Genomic DNA, 12,516 nt, shown 5'->3' on the forward strand with positions numbered 1-12,516 from the left:
ATTAATCATTGCAGCTTTATATAATTTCAATTCCTCCTGTGACCAAATACAAATCCAGTATCTTATTGGAGCTACTACTAAATAGTCTTCATTTTTTCCCATTTGGAAATCCGTTCCTATTGCGTCCATAGGATTACCACGACCTAGATAGAGCAGTTGTCATAAAAATTTGTTTTTAGTTATTTATGTTGCTGGGATATTATTTGTGTTCCTGGGAACTTTTTACATACCCAGATCTCTGCACCATACAATGCAGCAGCCCTCGCTTTTATTTTATACGCCAGCAGTGTAGATCTTTCAGACTAGTTCCCCGTAGATTTTGCAAGTCTATTACAGCTCTGACTTGTTGGGCCAGGGAGATATTGCTTTTATATACCTGTGGGTTCCAGGCCAATTTATCATCCACCCTGCACCCCAAGTAGTCATAGGTCGCTACTTGGTCAAGAGACCTGTCATTAACCTTGAAGGTAGCTTGCAACTTCTGTTTTTTATTGAGAATCATACATTTTGTTTTACTTATGTTGATTGTTAAGTTCCTTAATGCACAAAATAACTCGAAGCACTTTAGTAGATCATGCATCAATATCTCTTTTCTTGCTAATAACACAGCATTATCTGCAAAAAGCAAAATAGGTATACTTTCATTAGCTAGTTTCGGTACATCGAAGTTTAGATTCTTCAGTTTTTGATCCACTTTGTTTATGTAGCAGTTGAATAGCATTGGAGCAAGAACACAACCTTGTTTAACACCTCGCTGGACTGAAATCTCTGCTGTATAGTCATTTCTTGTGCTTTATCTGACCCTTGTGGTGTTTCCTGTGTGCAGTAAAATTAGTAGCCTTAAAATCTTTCCAAGGGTACCATCAGAAGTTGCCATAATATTTGATGGCCCACGCTGTTGTATGCTGTTTGAAGATCAACAAATACCAAGTACAGCGGGGAGCTTTTTAAGAAGAGGTAGTTGGAACAGATCATATTCAGCTTGAAGAGTTGATCTATTGTGCTTTGTCCTCCCTTAAAACCAGCTTAATATGGTGATAGTAAATCCCCTTCTTCTAACCACTGGTCTAACTGAAATTGTATCAGTTTGGCAAAAGTTTTTCTGACACTTTCAGGCAGTGAAATTGGCCTGTAGTTGCACACCATGTCCTGGGGTCCCTTTTTATGTATTGGAACAATTACTGATTTTGTCCATGATGGCAGGATTTCTTCAAGGGACCAAACGCTGTTGTATAATCGAGTTAAAACTGGTAGCCATAAGGCTAGATGATAGACGTCCAAAGGAATTCTGTCTGGGCTTGCCACCTTGTGCGGATTTTGTGAAAGGATGGCTTGCGCAATTTCTTTCTCACTGAATTCTTGCACTGCCACCGTAGCACGGAGTGTAGCATGATTCATCTGTCCTGGCTTAATCTGAGGAGAACTATTGGGAACATATTCATACACCTTGGACCACTGAGCCATTTTCATACAGTTCTTAAGCAGCATCATTGTCTCGCTTGAGTTGTGATCACTGTCTTCCAACACTTGCTTATGACCTATTAGATCATTGATACTTTCATGAGTAATCATATCCTCTCCTCGGTACAGAGTGGTAAAGTGATCTACCCAGAGTTGTGGACTGATGTTCAGTTCCAAGTTTTTGGGGGATCCTTCGCATCCCCGCCTAACTATTTCCCAAAATGTTTTTGAATTTCCCTTCAAGATTGCATCTAGGAGGTCTCCCCAGGGCTTATGTGGAAAAAAATTATTTTAGTATTTTAGTAATTTCTTATATTGTTGCCTACAGTCTAAGAATAGAATAGTTGCTCATTGATGTTGCTCGAGTGCTGATTCTTTAATGCTTGTGATAGTACCTTTTTTAATTGTATGCACTCATCCTCAAACCACCCTTGGTTGGCCGCTAGAATGTTTTTAACTTTCTTAGCTCTTTCTATCAATGTTTGTACTAGAAGATTGTTAAATTTTTACAGAAAGAGGGAAAGCTCATTGCCTGTTAGGTCTAAAATCGTAGAGAATGATGACATACAGATTTCACTAGGGGTGTCGATATGAGGTTCGCACTCGACTGCCATTGCGATATTTTTCCTATTTGGTCTCAAGGCTCTTATTGTGAGATTTCCCTTATATGGAGAAGCAGGTTTCCAGGAGCCCATATCCTGATGGACCATCCCCTTTAGCAGTGGATCATGATCACTTTTGATCCTATCCACTACTACCATGTCTATCACATAATGCCAAGCTCCAATATTTATTGCCATGTAGTCAAGGGTACTTTGCCTTTTTTCAACTCGGAAGGTGGATTTTGATACTTTGTCTGATTTGGTTCTTCCATTTAAAGTACGAATCCCACCTTCAATTAATGCTTCAATAATTAGTTCTCCTTTCTTTGAGGCTTGGCATCGTTCAATAGGGGGGATCGGAATATTCCAAACATTATCTTCTTCTAATAGTAGTTGATTCCCTAGGATGGGAAGTGGATTGGTGTTAGAATCACCACGTATTAGTAGAAAGTTATTGCAGAACTGGAAAGGACACCCCTCCCTGGATCCAATTGTGGATTTCCACTGGTCTCCAGTTCTTTTCTTTAGGATCTGCTCCTTGAGGAACCGAACTCCTGGCTTCATTTGAACCCAACTAATCAGTGGAAAATACAGATTCACTATTTTAAATGACCATGCCTCATGTTTCTTTGCTATTGTGTTAATGTCCTTACTTAGTCCATGTGACTTGCTACAGAATTTCCAAGTAGCGATGTTCTAATCCAAATGGTCAAACCCCCAGTTGGTCTACCTTTGTATTGTTTGGTTGCAGATAGATAAAAGGTGTAATGCCCATCTAAGTTGATGGCATTTGTAGACCATGTTTCCTGGAAGCAACTAACATCTTGTTGTTTAATAAATTCTATCCAATGATTGTTGTCAGTCCTTGCTTTTAGGCATGCAATATTCCAATTTAGGATTTTTATTGGTGGTCTTATTCCATCTTTTATTATCTGAGAGTCCTTTTTTTGCTACAAGCTTCGATACGGCTGATCTTTGTGTGTTTGTGGCTATAGTGTTATTATGGGGTGTTCCTTGGGGTATTGACTAATAGACAGAACCTCATGTTACTTAGATGTATCCGTTTAGGTAGTAGTTGATTGGAACTAATTGCTCCCTGCAATATCGAGCCAAAGTTATCTTTAGGCTCATGCTGATTTTGTGAGTGTTGTATTTGTGCTTTTTGGGGAAATATAGATGGATGCAGTTCCATTTGTGGGATATCAATTCTTATACCCCAAGTCTTCATCAAACTGGACTGAGTTAGGATCTCGTTTGCTATCCATGATGAGGCCCAGGCTGTTTCTGAAGATTACCTGTTTGTTTGACCCTTTTCTTTGTATAAATCTTATCGAAAGCAAATCAGTAGATGTTACATTATGCAAGCCTGGCAGGGAGTTGACAAGTCATAAGATGTCACTCCTATTTAGAATATCTTGACTCTTTCTCAAAGAATACTCAGGGGTAAGCATCTCCTGCAACCAAAAGCATCCAGCAGATGCAACGGTATATTGCTTTAAAAAATCTGACATTTCAGGAAAAAGTTATAGAGTAAAATGTGGAGAAAAATGGCTGTTTTTTTCACCTCAATTGTAATTTTTTAATTTTTTTTATTTGAGCAGTTTTTTTCTGTAGGAAAGCCTTCTAGGATCTACACAAATTACCCCTTGCTGAATTCATAAATTTTTTTCCACTTTCAGAAATGTTTTGCTGTATGGGATCCAGCATTGGTTTCACACCCATTTCTGTCACTACCTGGAAGGAGGCTAAAAGCACAAAATATAGTAAAAGTGGGGTATGTCCCAGTAAAATGTCAAAATTGTGATGAAAAATGTGGTTTTCTGATTCAAGTCTGTCTGTTCCTGAATGCTGGGAGATGGTGATTTTAGCAACACAAACACTTTGTTAATGCCATTTTCAAGGAAAAAACACAAGCGCTATTTTCCCTTTTTTTTTTTAAACTAAAGTTTTTGCTCTATTTTGGCTAATTTCTTGGTCTCCTTCAGGCGAACCCACAAACTCTGGGTACCTCTAGAATCCCTAGGATGTTGGAAAAAATGGAAGCCAATTTGGCGTGGGTAGCTTATGTGGACAAAAAGTTATGAGGGCATCAAATAGCCAAAAAAGGCCTGGCACCCGAGGGGGAAAAGCCCTGGCAGCGAAGGGGTTAATTGAAATATTATGCGTTAATTGAATTGACTGCAGTGAGGATATTTGTAACTGCCTGGCCCGTAGGTGCTCCAGTTTGGCCCCCACCAACACCGCAAGTTTCCCTCTGTAGCTGCACTGGGGCAGCACAAGACATGGGGTCCTGTTCCTGCGACCAGTCAGCACTTGAATTAAGATAGTTGTAGTAGTTTGTTGTAGTGTTCGCCCGGCGAGTATGTTTGTCTGGAAGGGGAAGACAAACCTTTAATCTCTGGTTATGCTGTATTTGCTTGATATTTCTTGTCTCCCTATTTTCAACCAGCTCGGGCATCCCGTTTTATTCTGTTGTTGTCTGGTTGGTGCTTTTATGAGGTAGCCCAGGCTTGTAGTACTTCCCTCCATTTATCTCCCAGCCAATATAACACATCCAGTATCATCGATTTCGCTCTGGCCTTTTTTTCTATGGGTACAGTGTCAACAGTGTCATCAGTATTAACTCGGGTTGGCAGAAAGAGTTTCAGAGTGGACATCCCATTCACCATCTCCACTACCTCGTTTTCATCACCTGGGCTTCTGGATCTGGAGACCCTTACATCAGCCTCTATCTGACTTGCAGGTTTTACTGGGGTTGGAAACGCGATTCCAGGTTTCTGCTCTAATTCCTGCTCTAATTCCTGCTCGAATTCCTGTTTAGCTCTTAGGGTTTTGCTATGTATGTTATAGCCTTCTTGTCCTTCTTTAATTTTCCCTGTGTTCCATAAATATCGGGGGATTATTACTGTTTTTTGGGAGGGTTCTTTATGAGTACTTTATGGGTTCTTTGTTAATTTCTCTCAAAACTCTTCTCAGAACAATTTTGACAATTAACTGACTACTTTCCTTAGTCTGTTAATCTTCTGCCCCTTGCAGTCACCTCCTTGCTTTACTTTACTATGCTTGTACCTGACCACTGCTCTCTGCCTCCTCAGTATGGTCCTTGTGAGCCTTGACAGCCCCACTAATACAACACCTGCCTTGCGTGTGCTTTGTGTGGCAGAGCCAAGCCACAGCGCAGTCAAGCACAGCAGTCAGGCGCAGCCCATGCAGGTGGATCCTCAGTCCTCAGTCCTCAATCCTTGCCCCCAGTGTCGAGATCTGGCAGGATGGCTAGCTGGTTGGCTACACAGAGGGGCCCGAGGCTGGACCCCTGTCCCCAAAATGCCTCAAAAACAGCAGGAACATGCAGCAACAAGGAGGGGGCAGGGCAGAACCCCCCCGTATCGCTGGGCGCCCATGCATGCCAGATGCCAAGTGCGTGGGCAGGCTAATGGATGGCAGGTGGGGTAGAGGAACTCAACCTCTCCCCGGTTCAGTACCCGCTCAGTAACCACGCCCGTAGCACCCCAGCACCTGGTATCACTTCAACATGTGGCCCCCTTACGATGCTGTGGCAGCACTTCCCCTGCACCTCTCCTCGCACCTCGTCTCTTTGCCAGGAACCACCCGGCACCAACGTCTACCAGCATCCACAGCATCCATCACGGAACAGAGTGTAAGAAAATCTGTGAAAATGCTACCTGGAAAGCATGTGTGTCAATGCAGAAAGGCAGAGGCATTACACATAAGTCATGAAACTGTATTCCAGCAAAGCAGAGCAATATCAGTTCCCAGGGCTCACCACAACAATCTGGTTACAGGTCAATTATTAACATGTACAAGATGCCTCAATAAGTTGTCAATCTGGTGTTTCTCTGCTACTTCCTCCCGCTTATTTTTTTTCAGGGAATAAAATTATGAGTCAAGCATTCCAAAAACTAGACAATATGGGCCTGATTCTAACTTTGGAGGACGGTGTTAAACCGTCCCAAAAGTGGCGGATATACCACCTACCGTATTACGAGTCCATTATATCCTATGGAACTCGTAATACGGTAGGTGGTATATCCGCCACTTTTGGGACGGTTTAACACCGTCCTCCAAAGTTAGAATCAGGCCCTATATGTTTACTAGTATCTGTTATGCTCATAATACAATTTCCTAAAAAACAGGACAACAGGGTTTACCAAGGTAGGGAGCCAAAGTCAATAGGGCCAATCCTGCGATAATGAATACACTTTTCTCAGAGTTTTGAAGAAAACAAGAAGAATCAGTCACCAAAGAAATTATAAAAAAAATACAAGAAAATGCTCTCTTTTTAAAACCCTTTTGAAGGTATGCCATAAACAACAAATGCACATCTGCAAAAAGTTACATATTTTTAAGTGAAATAAAGCCCAGGTAGGCAAGCATATGATTCCTGTGGCACTGGACCATGCCTGCATTTTATCAAGATGGTCTATAAGTAAAATTCAATTCCATTTCTTAATCAGTAAAAGAATATCACAATAACCATTATATTGTGAATCACAGTTGAATTTTTTCCATCATGTAGTTGTGGATCTCTGGTTTGGGCACAGACTTGAGTGTCCTCAATGAGTTGTGCCTAGTCCTGTACATGAGACTCAGGGCATCTGGGCAGAAGATGCGCAACTGGAACAATGATTTGGTGTAATACACAGTAGAATATATGGAGTAGGCAACCATATTATTGTGTGTACAAGATCACCAATTAGGGGTTCATATTTGAATTGGAATGACCTGATGAAATTCACATTGGCTGTAGCTGTAACAGTTTGAAATCACACAATGAAAATATATACATTTTCTGGGATACAAAATAAAGAACAAATAGATAAAGTGACAATTTGTTTGAACGTTTTAGTTTTTTTAGGGTGCACCATTATATGTGTGAAAGAAATGTTAAAAAAAGGTTTATTAAACTTGGAGAAAGTTTGTAAAAATATTTTTTGTTAATTATTATTGTAAAATATTTTTGTATATTTATTTTAAATGTAGAACAAAACAAACAATGTTTCAGCACTATTAGGTTAATTTTGAAATATATATATATATATATATACACATACATATATATATACATATATATACATGTATACATATATATATTTTATTATAATAAAATAATTTTACTGACTTTTAAATAAAAACATAACGGCCCATCTAAAGTAAAAATAATGCATTGATAAATATTTAGTGATTTATACAGTACATTAAAAGTAATTTCTTTATAATTGATGAAAAAAATTCAATCTTACATTAATTTTTAAATTAGAAAACCTTGTCAAATATGTTATAATTCAGTGATAACTATGTTTATTTTTATTTATTTATTAACATTAAATTATATTTATTTATATGTTTAACTACTTTAAAACAATTTATTTTATTTAACATTGTTTACTATGGCAGTTTGTGAAAGGCATATTGGTGATTAATGCATCATTCACAGACCCGGCAATACTCGTCCACAATTCGCTATTAACTAAGGGTTGTTCCATCGCAAAAAGCGGTTCAACTCATGTCCAGGTGAAAATTGCACTAATAGCTCTGATTTAAAAAAAGGAATCAGCAGAACATGCACACATCACATAAATGTGCCATCATTTCAAAGGTTATGCATGAATCCTTCTTGAGGGATTTCATTGCTATTAAATGCTCAGCTGGAATGGTGAAAGATAGCACTTCTAAAACTATTGTGGAATGCAAGTCCATGCAATCAGACCTACCCACAAGCCAGGTCAGAATGAACTTGATGGACAGACGACTTAACACCATGGAATGCCAGGTGTTACTACTCATTTAAATTTGGGGTTTTGTGGCAGTGGTGGTTGAGAACAGGCCGCCAAGTCGGCAGCATTGTGACCGCTGCATTCCTACGTTCCCACAGAACTAACGGTGTGTTGACAAAACAGTAATGGCAGTGGCATGCTTTGGCTCTAGTAAGAGCCTGAAACCAGTGCCAGCCAGCAAGTTGGGTGCACTATATTCTAGCAATTTTTCTAGCAAGTGACACAGGGTGTGCACCCGACCGGTCGACATTAGGGGCTGTCTGTGAGTGACAGCTCACATTCTAGAAGTGCTAAATCGCCCAAGGCCATTGCTGGAGGACTTTTCATGCCTTTCAACCAGCTGAAGGTCAGCGGAAAGGCAGGCCCTGATCAGCCTGGCAGTGAATGTTGTGGGCCCGCCTCCATGGGCTGTCTCTGTTTTTCCCGGCATGGGAGTTGGAATATCTCGGAGGTGGTGGTCTTGTGGCGGTCTTCCCTCACCCTTCATAATGTGGCAATAAGACCGCCAGGGAAGTGAGTGGGAAGACCAACCAAAAACACAATGGTGGGACTTCCCGTTGTTGTCAGAATCTGGACCTCTGACTGTATTCAAGAACTCAGGAATCTACATGAGAAAACTATGGACTTGGAAGATAGGAGTTACTGTGATAGTGTCTTGTACTTGAGAGTCCCTGAAAGTGAAGAATGAAATGAGCTGTCTTTCCTGACAATCTCTGTTGCAGAATTGGTAGGCCAAGACTTTTCACCTCCTACGAAATTGCAGCTACATCCTCCATTTTTAAAAATGTTGTCCAGAAAAATTTGGCCCAGATCAGCAATGTATACCCAAGCTAAATTACTTCTCTAATGATCCAAAAACGTAATTCAAAAATGAAAATGTCTGGACAGCAATTTTTTACGGAGGTATATCAGAGGGCCTGGCTTAATTACTTCAAGTCCTTTCATTGACGTATAATTATTTTCTAAAAATTCAGGTGCAACTTGAAATGTTTTTTGTGTAATCTCAGGCTTCTTTGTGTATGCTGTGATCATCAAGACATTTTGCAGCATGTTATTTGTTTCTACCCTGTGCATGCAGCTGAATACTGGCTGAAGCAACTCCTTAATAAAACAGGTACTTGAAAATGCACAGAGATGGTATGGTTCTGCTTAGTCAGAAGACATTTGTAGGTGATGTCTAAGAGACTATGGCCCTCATTCTGACCTTGGCGGGCGGCGGAGGCCGCCCGCCAAAGTCCCGCCGTCAGGTTACCGTTCCGCGGTCGAAAGACCGCGGCGGTAATTCTGACTTTCCCGCTGGGCTGGCGGGCGGTCTCCTTCAGACCGCCAGCCAGCCCAGCGGGAAAGAGGCTTCCACGATGAAGCCGGCTCGGAATCGAGCCGGCGGAGTGGAAGCTGTGCGACGGGTGCAGTTGCACCCGTCGCGTATTTCACTGTCTGCGCAGCAGACAGTGAAATACATGTAGGGGCCCTCTTACGGGGGCCCCTGCAATGCCCATGCCAGTGGCATGGGCACTGCAGGGGCCCCCAGGGGCCCCGCGACCCCCCCCTACCGCCATCCGGATCTCGGCGGTCCGACCGCCGGGATCTGGATGGCGGTAGGGGGGGTCAGAATCCCCGCGGCGGTGCAGCAAGCTGCGCCGCCGCGGAGGATTCAATGGGGCCGCGGTACACTGGCGGGACCCCGCCAGTGGTGCCGGTCCGACCGCGGCTTTACCGCCGCGGTCGGAATCCCCATTGGAGCACCGCCGGCTTGTCGGCGGTGCTCCCGCGGTCCTCCGCCCTGGCGGTCAAAGACCGCCAGGGTCAGAATGAGGGCCTATGCCTCTAGGATACCGCATAGGAAGAGCTTGGGAGAACTACAAACCATTTATCACATGCTAGCAAGGATGTTTCAATGACTGTTAAATAGGAATGTAATACAATTGGGTCTATTATGTAACTGTTTCAGTTCCAAATTAGGGTTATTGAGTGAACATTTTTTATCTACTAACTTGTGGTATAATTGTAATAACTGGTGATTTTTCATTACTATTTTTTAGTTTCTGTAATATTAGGTCTCTGAAACCTATGTTTTATAATGGATACAATATTGTATGTTTCATTAACAAAAAGCACGTGCTTGGATTAGAATTTTTGTTTAACCATGGACTTTGTAAGAGTATATTCATCACCTGATTTTGAGCTGCTACATCTATTTTTGTTACTCGCGAAATGACCAAATTTATGTAGAAACTGCTTCTGGTAGTGTTCTTTGAATGAAATATTAGAATGTTACTATAATTTAGATACATTTTTTAATGCTTTTATTGTGTTTCATAACACAGTTATGTTTAATGGGAGGCTGGTTTACCTTTGATCTCCTATTCCAAATCCCCTTGAAGTGAATATAAATGTGAGAAAATCATAATGAAGCTGAAGATTCGTCATCTCCGTTCTGGAATTTTATTAATGTTCGTTTTTTCTCATCTTTATTTATTATGAAATACTTTTTTCTTTTCTAATCATACCTATTTTGATTAGACAGAATCAGTGCTTAATTTGTTAACACATAAGTGCCAGGGCCCAATGTATTCCACTCTTGCAGGTACCACCCAAAGCTCCAGCCAATGCTGCAGAACGCCAGTGTCAGCATAATCTAATAACCCTCACACTTTAACATGTATGACAGGTTGCGCAGTTCCAGGTACTCCAAGCTGTAGCGATCCCTTGATGTTGCTAGTTTTATTGTTTTGTTTTCAAATACATTGAATTGCTGAATTTGCTTCTATAATGCCCAGCTCAAAAATAGGCTAAGAATGCAGACATATGGCAGTGTTAAAAATTGTCATTGCCCAGTGCTGGGCAAGCATCCAATGTAGTTACAATGTAGCGCAGTGGTCAAAGCAGTGCCTCAAAAGCTAGAGATCTGGGTTCAAGCCTTCGAGTCGGTGATTCTGGGCAAATCCCTTAATCTCCCCGGTCCTGGATGCCCTCAATAATGACAAACTGTGCTTTATAAATCTGCCCTTTACATTGCTCCACTTGTGTCTTTGGTCTTGCTTATCTTCTCATTAGTTAGTATGGATCTAGGTGTTGTTTAGAATTTTCCAATTGGTACATCCACTTTCTGATTTAGAAAATGCCATCAGTTCTTCAATACTGTCATCACATTTATAAACCTGTTTAACGCAATACTGTTTGATCTGCTGCAATATTTAAAAGTGAGTGTAATATTGCATTACCTTATCACCATCTGAAAAAATCATTCCATCGCTGGCCCTTTTCCAAGTAATTTCTGGAACTGGTTCTCCCTCTGCTTGACAAGTAAGAGTAGTTTGGCCATTCTCAACTGTAGTTTCGTTTTTAAGATGTATAATCTGTGGCTGTACTGTAAAAAGAAAACATTCTCTTATTCTCAAAGCGTGTCATTTGTTTTAATTACTACGGCAATATTTCCTTGTTCTTCAGACTGCTGCAATACTAACTGTAAAATGTTTCATTTGTATTCATAGTGGGACAAATGAACAGCTTCTACTACCTTAAAATAAAAATCTTTGGAAATAATCATTAGCATTCTGGATGAAAACAGTGGATTGTGTGCAACAATTTACGGAAGAAAATAATTTTTGACCTGAACGTCAGTCAATATTCCTAGTTTGTAGTATGTGTTTACTGCCTCTACACAAGACTCAGTGCAACCCTACTGAAATAGTGCTATATATGAATTGAGGAGGCAAGGTACAATTGGTATACAATATTTTAAGGAAAGTAAGGACAATCTTTTCATGCTGTCATTTGTTAAATGCCAGCATCCCAGTGGTGGTTAGGGTTTTACAAATAGTGTGATGTCAATGTACACCCAAATTGAACAGAAGTCAGCAAGCCTGACAACTTTAAGGAGTATGTGGGGGGTTGCCACTATCAGTATACACTGAACGTACAGGTTTAAACTGGAGATGCATTAGTTCACTGCTAATGGCTAGAGGCTAGAGAATCTGAAGGTACAAGTCACTTTTTCAAAAATACCAGCTTTAGGTATTTATTTTGTAGATGCAGTGTGCACACATTTTGCTACCTAATGCAATATTTTCACTTTGAAAAACGGAATGAATTCCCAAAGCATATACTTACACTGTTCATTAAAAAAAAACACTATGTTAGACCTATAATATCAACTTTTCATTTTTAGTAAATAATTTCCAAGCATTGTTTTTGTCATTTTCATCATATTTAAGGTACTAGTGTAACGCATAGAAATATTCTGGCTTCCATGACTGTGTGGCATAACCTCATGCTATGGATGTGTGCAATATGTTACAATTATCAACGATAATGCCACTGTGAGCCCTGAACCCAAGGTTTGATTCGTGGAGTCATGGATGCCAACTATACCCCATCATGGCCACTATTATGAAGTGACCAAAATTATACCAACATCGCAAAAGCACCCTGGCAGCCAAACTCTCTGTGTGAACACATACACACCGAGATGAACATGCACATACCACCACGCACACACAATATAATACTACACACTCATAGAACTTGACTTTTTCTTTTTTAAATGAATTTGAGATAAATTCCACTTGACCTGTTTCCCTCTCAAATGATGATTCTCTACTACGCTCATGAACCCACTGGACTCAGTCCATGTCTCATGGCAGGCAATTTGCCAT

The 12,516-nt window shown here is 40.7% G+C and overlaps 1 protein-coding gene across 5 annotated transcripts in view; it reads right to left on the reverse strand.

Annotated features, from left to right (window-relative positions):
• Positions 1-12,516, reverse strand: part of NCAM2 (neural cell adhesion molecule 2) — a 1,466,086-nt gene that overhangs the window by 496,147 nt on the left and 957,423 nt on the right. For all 5 annotated transcript variants that reach the window (XM_069204093.1, XM_069204094.1, XM_069204098.1 and 2 more), the window contains exon 8: positions 11,083-11,228. In XM_069204093.1, the coding sequence (XP_069060194.1) occupies positions 11,083-11,228 (146 nt within the window). The remainder of the gene's footprint in view (positions 1-11,082; positions 11,229-12,516) is intronic.

This window comes from Pleurodeles waltl, chromosome 8 (genome assembly GCF_031143425.1).
Source record: "Pleurodeles waltl isolate 20211129_DDA chromosome 8, aPleWal1.hap1.20221129, whole genome shotgun sequence".
In the NCBI taxonomy this organism is placed as follows: domain Eukaryota; kingdom Metazoa; phylum Chordata; class Amphibia; order Caudata; family Salamandridae; genus Pleurodeles; species Pleurodeles waltl.